Consider the following 12000-nt stretch of genomic DNA (forward strand, 5'->3'; position numbering starts at 1 on the left):
TCAATGCAGCAGTGGAGAACTTTTCAATGATAGAGGAGCAGATGTTGAGTCTCATTTATTGTCTCCCATATTTTAGGTATTATTTTTAGAAGAAAGTTTTGGGTCATTACCAAACACACTACTTTGAAGTGGTTATTGGGAATGAAGGACCTGTCTAGCAGGCTGACAAGATGGGTCCTGAGAATTTACGAATTTGACTGTGAAGTAGCACACAAGCCAGGGGAGAAGCAGATGCATGAAGCAGGAAGATAGCACTGGTGAAAGTACTGAGTCACGGTCTTGCAGAAAGTGAATCACCTTACCTGAACCGTATTTGTGAGGTTGTGTATGGCTTTCTTTGTGCAGAAGCTTATGAAAGCCAAACTCAGATTTAATTAACAGCTTCAGGTTAGAAAAAATGCATAAGTATTCTAAATTAGGTCACATTCACTAAAACAGTGAAATGACTGAACAGATTAGCTAGAGTTTTATAGGTGCATGTTGCGACAGTCTATTTAACTCTGTTAGTATCTATGTTTTGACGCTCTGACTTATGAGAAAGATAGCACAGTTGAGTCAACATCTAATTTTAGTATGCTCCTAAAATAATCACAATAGCCTGCAGAATTTCTACTTTTTAGTGTCCTGGTGAATTACATATTTTCAATATGAGTTGTATTTTTTAAACTGATTCTTATTGGTGATGTATGCAATGTTTGCCAAAAAACTGTAAGTTGTTTATCACCGTACAGCATTTTCTGCCGGTGTGAGGAAGTAATTATGGAATTTATTTAGTAATTGTTTCAAAGTATTATTTTCCCCATAGTCGTTTTTTGGCATATCAGTGCCATCCACATGTGTATTTTTGTTTTTTTCTCTTTTAAACATATACCAAACTGTTAATGCTTTATTGAATGAATATTTTATTTGTCTGTATATAATGTATGCTTTACACCTTTTTAATAACAGACTAGTGCATTTTGAAATAGCGGTTACAATGGAATTTCTATTGTTGATCCCAAATTAACCTTTGAATTAGATCAAACTCTCTGTTACATAATATACTTCAATCCCAGTAGTCGTCCATCAATTGTCTGTATTTTTGTTTAATTATATCGATGCTTAATTTAGGTGTTTCAAGATAAGTAAGACTTTAAGCATATTTTAAGAGACAATATTTTCACCTGCTTTGGTATTTTATATATCCGTTTCTGACATCCATCTTGTATAGTTCCTCTAAACATTATGATCTAGATGTTGTTTGTGTTTATGTGATACAATACATTACTCCAGTGATCTGAACGTAAGAGGAGAAAATGCTTTATGATTTTTGAACATCGTAGACATATGAACTGTATCCTATTTGATTGTTTAATCATAATAAATACCGATCAATGTCGTTGAGAATGAGAATCTTCCTTCATAACAAAGTGGTGTTAGATGAAGCTGTGTTTTGAAAGCAATTACACGAAATCAAAATGTTCCAAGTATATTGATTTCTGGCACCCCATTCCATTAATTATCACTACACATTGTGATCTGAAGGTACTTGAACGTAATGAATTGTAACTTTTGACAAATCATCTTAGTATCATGTTAAATGCGTCATTTATTTGTTTATTCATTAAGAATTCTGTGAATCCATATTACAATGAACTGTAAGGATGTAGAATGAATCAGATTTATGTCATAATAGACATACAATAAACAAATGCACAGTATTTAAACTGCAGAAAATTGATAAGTAAGCTTAAAAGTTGAAGTAGAATTAATAAGTTACAGTTCGAGTTACTTGATACAAATTATTGTAAATAACTTTAGGAACAGAAAAGTAATATTTATACATCGATCCTCTTAAACAAGGAAGGCGAATTATGGCCAACGCATTATAAATAGAAATTCTGAAAATATAAATACAAACTAAAATACAACTTTACAAAAACGGTACTGCTAATTTACTAATCAGCAAGTAATCATCGTGAGAGTATAAGTATTTGCCAGAAAGTTTTTTTATTAATTTAATTTTAGAAGTTGGCAAGATAGTAATGTGCACTTTGATATCTGATGGAAGAGAGCTGAAAACTTTTGTGGCACAGTAACGGACAACTTTTTCTGCAAGGCTTAAATGATTTTGGGCCCTATGTAAATGATTTGTACGCTTAGTCATAATTAAGTGTACGTTAATCTTTTTCTATTGAAGACTTACAACACTGAGCAAACCACCTTAGTTTGTTTCATGTTGATATATTATTTGTTTTATTTTTTATTATGAATTATGTGAATCCATATTTTGATGAACCATAACGATATGGAAGGAGTCGGATTTACACCATAACCGACACTGCTTTCCCATATGTAACAGCATTGTAGAAAAATTTTGCCAATAGATCATTTAATATTGTCTAACGATTGCATTTCTTTCAGTTAATTGGCAATAAGGATTCTACTAACTTCACTATAACATCTGCGATATGACGATCGATGTGGACTTCTTTTTTACTCTATTATTTCCCGGAGAGCTGGTGTTAGATCTTTTAACTGGTTTGATGTGAGGCGTATTTATGTTCCTCTTTGAGTCGTGAACAGATGATCTTGAAACAATTTTGATATGTTTTTATATTCATCAGATAGTACCAGAAATTTACGATTTCAGCTGATGATTAAGTTTCACACCATTTAGGGCTGCTATATTGAAAGAAAAATAAAAAAATCGTCTTCAATTCTTAACTGCGTACGATGTAAGAATTTATCACAAGTCGCAATTTAAATGGCACCAGTTATTGGGGGTGTATGGTAGCTCTGCAGCAACTGCATCTTTGGGAAGTTGTTTTCAACAGGTTTGGCAAGGTTTATGTTTACAGCGTGTGTGGTGATGCTTTGTAGGTTATGGCTTCCTTCAAGAAAACGAATGTAAAAATATACACGAAACCGGGAGTTAAAACTACTCCCGACACTATCTACTGGAAAAAATTGGGGGTAACGTTTACATTTGACATCCATACAGTATTACTCATCGATTTTTATTTTTCCTCGAAACTGTTATTTGTTAGTCTGCATATGACAGTGACATAACAGTCTTAATTGTACCACGTAATACAGAAATAATACATTTTTAAGTGATGTGACTTGGTACGGTAAATCTAAAATGGTTTTTATTATGTTGATGCAGTTTGTTTGTGTTGTAGGTTCCTGTCCTGTTGAAAGAATTTGGTCCTGTAGACTTCATTGATTTTTCACCCGTCGAACCTCACTATTTTGCAGTTACTTGTTCCGTGAAAGTAAGTTTGCAATTTAAGTTATTTACATTGACTGACATTCACTTAAGACCTGTTTCAGGAATTTGAAAGTAAATTCATTAATTGCATCAACAGGTCCAGGTTTATAATGCGATCACAAGGCAAGTGTACAAGAATTTGAGTCGTTTTCGTGAAACCGCTTACGGTGGATCATTCAGGTCGGATGGAAGACTTCTCTGTGCTGGAGGTGAAGAGGCACATGTGAAACTGTTTGACGTGTCATCGAAGTCACTTTTAAGGGTGTTTAAAGGGCATAAGAGGTAAGATATTTTAAGTAGTCACCTGTTGCAAATAACGCTATAAACATTAAACATGAAGGAGAGCTTTGTTTGAGCCTATGCTTTTCTCGTTTGATAATTTGTTTCGAATGTAAGTTCTCATGGCCGTAATCACCTAGGATAGAACTTTTCTGCGTAATTTGCCACATCATCACGTGTTTATATAGGGTCAGCATTTAGGCCATTTCATCATGGCATGTACCGTATTTTGTAAATGTGGATGAGTGATTATGTGGTTCTGCCACTGTTAGAGTATTAGTGAAGATTGCAGCTTGTTGCTTCACCTGTTTTGTTTACAATATTCGATGGAATTGAAATCTCATTATGAATTATGATGAAATTTGGACAGTTACTCATTTATAAAATCACTATTTTATTGAAGCCATGGCGGATTTGAGTGGTTATACACACCCACAGACAGTTCTGTTGACTTGCAAGTCAGTTCATAGCATAGTGCATGAGACTGGCATTGCAACAAGTGATGTCTAGCTAAGACTACACACTGTTCTCAATATTTTAACATGTAAGTCATTGTGGAAGATACATAACTATAAGTGGGTTTCAGTAATTTAGAGGAGGTAAAATTTAACATTCATTTGTGCACTATCATGACTATATACTGTGTGAAGATTTGTTCTTATTAGCAGACACACCTACTTGCATTACTGGTACTCATTGCCACTTGTGTGATACAACCATTAAAGTATTATTCTTGTCATTATTACTATTTTATGAATGCACGATGCCTGTTATTTTGGACATGCCCGTAAGAACACCTCGCATTCGTAAAACAGTTATCTTGATGGCCAATGAATCCACCTTCTTCAGTGCAGATGCATAATTGTGTTCAACATCCTGCACGAATCTCAAAGTAGCAAACATGGAGGACACAGATGGGGACAGCCAATGGATAACATGGTAATGAGCATTGGCCACGGGGCATGCGAGGTTGTCCGTACAGTTGTGATAAATACTGTGTCCAGATAGTGCAGTGGTTAACGTAACTGCCAAGTAAGCAGGAGATGCCAGGCTCGAATCCCATTCTGGCACATATTTTCAGTTATTGCCACTGATTCCCAATGCAGTTGACATGAATATTTCCTTTCCATTCTGCCCCCTCCACCTTCAGTTTACATAATTGTAAATCCCTCCCCATGAACCATGGACCTTGCCGTTGGTGGGGAGGCTTGCGTGCCTCAACGATACAGATAGCCGTACTGTAGGTGCAACCACAATGGAGGGGTATCTGTTGAGAGTCCAGACAAACATGTGGTTCCTGAAAAGGGGCAGCAGCCTTTTCAGTAGTTGCAGGGGCAACAGTCTGGATGATTGACTGATCTGGCCTTGTAACACTAACCAAAACGGCCCTGCTGTGCTGGTACTGCGAACGGCTGAAAGCAAGGGGAAACTACAGCCGTAATTTTTCCCGAGGGCATGCAGCATTACTGTATGATTAAATGATAATGGTGCCCTCTTAGGTAAAATATTCCGGAGGTAAAATAGTCCCCCATTCGGATCTCCGGGGTGGGGACATCGTTATCAGTTGCTTTAGTGCAGTCCATTGTCTGTTGTTTGATCTTTTTGAAACTAACACGCTCCCATTAATATGGGGAAAATAAAGTTTTCTTCCTCGAAAAACAATAAAGGAGAGTCCCCATTCTTGAAGGAAACCATGAGCACGAAGGTAGAATGTGCATTGTGTCATTCAGTTTTTTCTATTGAACACGGAGGACATGCCGATACAACACAGCACGTAAAGAAAAAGAAGTGCCTGTTGGCATTTTCTGTGAAAACTCTAGCACTGTAGCTTCCTTTGTATTTATGAATAAATAAAAACAGACGAAGATAAACATATCACTACAGAAGTAGGGCTGTTTGCATTACATGCCACAAAACACAATCATTCTTTCTGTCCAATGGTCTGCATGACTCTTCTCATTAGAGGCCTATCTGAGAAGAAATTCGCATGTAGGAAGAAATGTGAGTCAATTTGAGTGAATGTTTTATCTGTGTATGCAATGCATGAAGTTCAGTCAGAACTTAAAGATGCTAAATATATGTCTGTGATGATTGATGCATCAAATCACAAAAGCTTAAAGCTAGTACTGATTCTATCTAGGTATTTTATTCCCACCAAAGGTGTTCAGTGCAAAGCAATCTATCTTCAGAACACAGGTGGAGAAATGACAGAATTGTTAACTAGCTATATTGTGTGTATTTTTAAAAAAAGCAAGAGATAGTTAATGAGATTGTTGCAGCTTGTGCCGATAACTGTAATACCAACTTTGGTGAGTACAAGAGGCAGGAACAAGCAATGTTTATTCCAAACTGAACAGTGCTCTCAAGATGAACATTCAAGGCATGTGGTAATAATGGAGTTCAAACAAGGGCAGACATTCTTATTGACATAGAAACAATAGTGAATAAATTTTTTTAATATTTTCACATTTACACTGTGCATGTGGAGGAACTGGAATCATTCTGTGATTTTGTTGCTAGAGAATACAAGTAAGTTCTAGGTAGTATTAAAACTACATGGTTGTCATTGTTGCCAGGAGTTACAAGAGTTGTCAGTACTTATGAACCTTTGAAATCTTATTTTCTGTCTCAGGATAAGTGTCCTACATTTCTGAAACAGTTTTTTGAGAAGCTTCGTTTCACACAAAGCTTGAAAATGTTTTCAAATTCAATCCAAAAGTTGGAAAGAAACTCATTTTCAGCTACAGAATCAGCTGAGGAGTTAGAGCTCCTTAAAGAAAAAATCAGTAATAGGAAATACAGTAAATTTAAAGCTTCACTTATGTCTTTAATTTTAATTAACTTGGAAAACGTAGATAGTTTCAATCAGTCAAAATACGAGACAATTACCACCTTATTTTAGGACACTTTTGTGCCTTATTTGGAAAAGTGGATTTCTCCATTTCAACCTCGGAAATCAGTTCATTATATAACATGTAAAAACTCTGTTTCTTGGTCTGAACTTTTAAATTGTTTGAAACCTCTTAAGACAGTAGATTCAGGTGCAGCATTTCAGATAGATGAAGATGAATTGTTGATGAGATAGGGTGCATGAACAACATTTTGTTGAGGATTCTTGAGGAATGGGGAAAAGCTAATTTGGAGACAGATAGAGATGGTGTGATGTATTCCGTATACTCAAAAGTACAGGCAGCTCATGTAAAAATGTAGACACAGGTGAGTTTTGCTCTTGCTTTACCAGGCACAAATGCTGTTGTGGAAAGGGTATTTTCAATTGTGAATTCCCTTTGGATTGATGAGAAAAACCGTTTTATCACTGAAACTATTGAAGGAATTGAAATTGTTAAAATTCTTCAAGACCTTACCTGTCCAACATCTCAACTGTTTTGTCAGTGATTACCTGTACTCCTCTGTTATATTTATTCCATGAAAGACTTCCTAGCATCAGTTTATGTGCTCTGCAGAATACAAATTCATAAGTTGAGCTGCTGTGTCCTTTGTAATGGAGAATAAAATCTCTCTATAGCAATAATACATTATTGTGCTCAAAGAATGATTGGAACGTAGTCACTGAAAAACCGTGTCTAAGTGTTCTCTTAGTGTGACAGGCAATAATGTAGTGATTAAGTGCTTACTGCAGTTCATGTATAAAATTACTTTGTTTAACTATCAAGTGAGACTTTAACTGGCAGCAGATATTGAAAGATTAATAGTAAAGGTGGAAAAGAAACCTCAGTGACGATTAGCATCTCCTTTAGGTTTCTATTCATTATTTTTTTGTTTGTTTGGTGATAAGTTGATTCATCATAACAGTTTGCTGTGTTGCATTTTCCTCATATTTTTGATGTTTTTTCCTATTCATATTTTGTGATGTATTATAAAAATACAATTTGATACTGTTCAGTCAACATGAAAATTGCTCAAACAGTATACTGATTAACCTATAAATTTAATGCAGTTAAATTTCATTGTAATAAAGTTTTTTAAATTTTATTTTGATTAAGTGTTTGATTTTTTTTCTATAATGTTGTTCCTAATATTGATTCCAGTGCTGTGCATCGCTGTTTCTTTACAGCAGATAAAACGCATATTGCTAGCTTCTCCGATGACAAAAGTGTTTGCTTGTGGGATATTCCTAGTGAGAAGGAAGTTATCAGCTTCAGTGAGCATACGGTTAGTTTTAAAACTTGATAATATCATTAATAAAGTGGCTACTATGACCTTTACAGTTGAACATTTTTTAATATAGGGGATACAAAGAATCACGCAGTGCCATGATATGATGTGTTAGCAGATCCTCTGCTCTTAATTAAGACAGATTGTGTAATGTGGCTTATTTATGTATTTTTGCATTTATAATACTTGAAAACATTTAGTATGATTGATATTTTAACTGAAGTAATGTATATTAATTTTCTGAAAAGAATGTTATGAAGCGATTAATTGGTTTGTCATCTGTCATGATTTCACCAAGAGTATAATATTTGAACCCAGTTTCATACCCACTAATCAAGTTTCCGTTACAATGAATGAAGTAATACCTGTTTTCTTTTTTCCCATTTCCTTCATTATCAAGAAGTACCTTACCATTTACTTTTATGCCATGTGAGCACATCTGTTTCTCTTTTGTCGTATTTAAACAAAATTTAAGTGCATTATCTGCTGCAAGGCACAGAGTCTCAAGAGGGATACCTACCCAATGTATAACACATTGTAACCAATTACTGCAAACATGTTTCTGAAAATTATTTAAAGTTCTAGTGGCATGCTAATTCATTACCTAATTTGTGCAGGATTATGTTAGAGCTGGGACCGTCTCACCAGTATCTGCAGACATAATACTGTCTGGAGGATACGATAATATTGTGCGCATGTATGATACACGCGCAAAAACTGCTGTGTTCCAAGTGGACCATGGTGCACCTGTTGAAAGTACATTATTTCTCCCAAGTGGAGGAGTGTTTCTATCTGCTGGTAATTAAATTAGATTATTGTTGCCATGGTGCAGATATTATGCTCATATGTTCATTATTATTTTTGAATGGCTTGCTGGCAAATCAGAGTGTACTAATAAACTTAAATAATATTTTACAGGAGGAACAGAAATTCGTGTTTGGGATGCTCTTGCTGGAGGAAAATTGCTAGCAAAAGTGTCTCAGCACCACAAGACAATTACATGTTTGAAATTGTGCTCTGAAAATAAGAGACTTCTTTCAAGCTCTCTAGATCGCCATGTCAAAATATATGATATTTCAACATACCAGGTTGTTCATACCCTTGATTACCCCAATGCTGTATTAAGCTTTGGAGTCAGTGTAAGTGTACAGTACATATATAAAAGTAGTTATGCAGATTGATATTATCCTTTCTGAGATTTAAGTTTTTGATTGCACTTGTTTGTTAAGTATTTCCAACATTTGTGGGTGTTTTCTTTTGTCATTGTAGAAATGGGTATATTGGCTGCTGTACATGCAAAGTAAATGCCCCCTGTGTATATCTTTTGTCCTTTTGTGCCACTGATTTAGTCATTATTAAAATGTGTACAAGAAGTGTGTCCTTCAGGATGTTCACTAGTAGTTCATCATATCCAGTATGACATGTCCAATAACATTTCAGAGAAGAGATTTAATTATATTTTGAACATATTTTTATGGTTCTGTAGTTGTAGTTTCCAATTAAAAATGTTGAGTTTAAATTCAATCAAAAGTGAATTATCTGGAATACATCTATTGTGTACCAAAAGGGAACACTTTCGAGAAATTTAGAAGGCCGTTTGTGACTAAGGAATGAAACTGTAACACAAGTTATACTGTAAAATTCTCAACTCTGCTAAAAAAATAGAAAGCAATAACAAATAATAATAATAATGTTTACCATTCACACTCTCAACTGTGAATATTGATATGAGCGATGCTTCACTATGCTTACAAAGGTCATCATGTACTCCCTCTGTCATAGGCCTCTTGTCTCTGCAGTGATTGCATTTTTGATGTCTGGCCTATGTATGCCAGACTGGTGTGTGGCACCTTGATCATGGACATTAACTAGTAAATGGAGTCATTCATTCACACTCTCTCCTGTGTAATTTCTATAATGTTTGCTACACTGCTAAAGACTGATGGAATCTGTAACATTGATGTGCGTGTTCTTCAGTATACTAGCTTAAGTTCATCAATACCTTGTTTCTATAGGTTCTTTTAGTGCAGATTACACCAAAGCTGACTCAAAAGTTTTAAAATGATTGTGAATGCAATAAATGTGGTACATCACACTCCTTGCTCCTTTTAATCATCTTGATTGTAATTTGCAAGTGGTACATTGCCATACATCCACTTGTAAAAGAAGCTCCTTCATTTGCTTGATTGAAAACCCATATATTTTCTCTGTATGTGGTAACAATTTTAGTTGGTATATGCCGAGGTGACAAAAGTCTGCAGATACCTCCTAATATTGTGTCAGACCTCCTTTTGCTTGACCTAGTGCAGCAACTCGATGTGGTATGGACTCAACAAGTCGTTGGACGTCGCCTGCAGAAATATTAAGCCATGCTTCCTTTGTAGCCATCCATAATTGTGGAAGTGTTGCTGGTGCAGGATTTTGTGCACTGACCTCTTGATATAAATGTTCGATGGGCTTCATGTCAGACAATCTGGGCAGTCAAATCATTCACTTGAATTGTCCAGAATGTTCTTCTAACCAGTTGCGAACATTTGTGGTGCAGTGACGTGGTCCATTATCATCCATAAAAATTCCATTGTTGTTTGGGAATAAGTAGCTGAACATAGCCATTCCCAGTCAGTGATTGGTTCAGTTGGACCAGAGCACCCAGTCCATTCCATGCAGACACAGCTCACACCATTATGTAGCCACCACCTGCTTGCACAGTGCCTTGTTGGCAACATGGGCCCATGCCTTCGTGGGGTCTGCGCCACCCTCGAACTCACATTACCTGTTCTGGATTGTTTTAAAAGGGTGTTAGTGATTAAACTGACTGACAGTTGTCTCTAATGCCTTCTTCTAGAGGGATCTAACACTAACATACTTTAGTCTCTCTATAAAAGTGTGCTGATGGGTATGATTTACTGACATTCCTTAGATAGTAGAAAATTCTGGGTCAAATATGAACATCTGTTGGCTTTCCCTCACCTCAACCTGTTTCTACCATTTTTCATCCTCTCCTCCCTCCCCCCTCCCTCTTTCAACTCTCAAATTCAGTCCTCAGTAATTTATTCCTGACCATTAAGGCAGAATTTTTTTGGTCAACAATTATGAGAAAGATAGAATACTTACTTACTGTTTCATAAGTGTTGATATTCCAATCTGGACTTTCCACTGTTTGAATTGCATATCTGAGTATCACACCATCACGGATGACAGCTCTGCCAATGCACTGTCCTTTTATACCTTGTATATGTGATACTACTGCCATCTTGTATATATGCGTATCACTATCTGATGACTTTGATCACGTCAGTATATTGTATATTACAGTGAAGAGGCTATTAGGTGTACAGTTCTTTTTTGTGAACAAGAATTACTTCATTGTTTCTGTATCCTTCCACAACAGCTCTGTAAATAATTAAAAAATTTCTTTTCCCCCATGTTAAACCTTTCTATTGTTCACATCCATACACATTTCATGCAGTGGCTTTATCTATCTCATTTAGCATTACTTTTGGATTTCATTATTTTCAGTATTTATAACTGTCTGTTCTGATGGTCTCTTGACCAACACAAGCATTTAAGGAAATCTTTCATTGCTTGTAAAGTTTTCACCCCGTTGTCTGGTGCCGTGCTATTTGCCATCTTAACTGATGAAACACATTGTCTACTCAGGTTGTTTGTTTGTTTTTGGCATGTTAAGTTACCAAAATTTTGCTGCCTCAACCCACATACTTTCAGAGCTATTTTGAAATAGTTTTGGTTTACTCAGCATGTTCTATCATTGCTTGATTGAAACTCTCACCATATTCTTAATTTCCTAGTTTCATTTGAGGTTGGCTTTTTGTTTTGCTTCCTTTGTGCAGACATCATCTATTGCTATTTATGCAAATACCTTTGTTAAATAACTATACTTTTATGCTTTTCTAAATAACCTCACTTTGTAAGTTGTTTAATTTGAAAAACCATTAAATTGCTGAAAAATACCCATTATTCGTATTAAGAGTGTGTGTCCAACAGAGTACCAAAACCCTGAGCTGACTTGGTTAGAGGTCTCTAGAAATGCAATTAGTCAATAATCCAAAGTTTTCATTATACTGTAAGAATACCCATTCATAAACTGTCTTTTTTTCTCAAGGAAAATTAATTTCAGGGCCATCTCCATACTTCTGCTTTCCTCAAAGATACTGAGAAACTGACTTGTCATAGGATACATTTCTACTCTTCTGAGAGCTACTTGCAGTTTGCCCTATGTAAATGTTTTTCTACAAGTAGAGCCATATTTGAGCTTCAAAGCGAAACTGTCA

The 12000-nt window shown here is 35.6% G+C and overlaps 1 protein-coding gene across 1 annotated transcript in view; it reads left to right on the forward strand.

Moving 5' to 3' along the window:
- The first annotated feature begins 2810 nt into the window (after positions 1-2810).
- The window catches only part of LOC126412758 (U3 small nucleolar RNA-associated protein 15 homolog), a 42378-nt gene continuing 33188 nt past the window's right edge, over positions 2811-12000 (forward strand). Inside the window, exons 1-6 of the mRNA XM_050082509.1 lie at positions 2811-2955; positions 3165-3257; positions 3351-3535; positions 7582-7705; positions 8326-8506; positions 8627-8847. Of these exons, the coding sequence (XP_049938466.1) occupies positions 2866-2955; positions 3165-3257; positions 3351-3535; positions 7582-7705; positions 8326-8506; positions 8627-8847 (894 nt within the window). The 5' untranslated portion in view covers positions 2811-2865. The remainder of the gene's footprint in view (positions 2956-3164; positions 3258-3350; positions 3536-7581; positions 7706-8325; positions 8507-8626; positions 8848-12000) is intronic.

This window comes from Schistocerca serialis, chromosome 7, assembly GCF_023864345.2.
Source record: "Schistocerca serialis cubense isolate TAMUIC-IGC-003099 chromosome 7, iqSchSeri2.2, whole genome shotgun sequence".
Lineage (NCBI taxonomy): Eukaryota > Metazoa > Arthropoda > Insecta > Orthoptera > Acrididae > Schistocerca > Schistocerca serialis.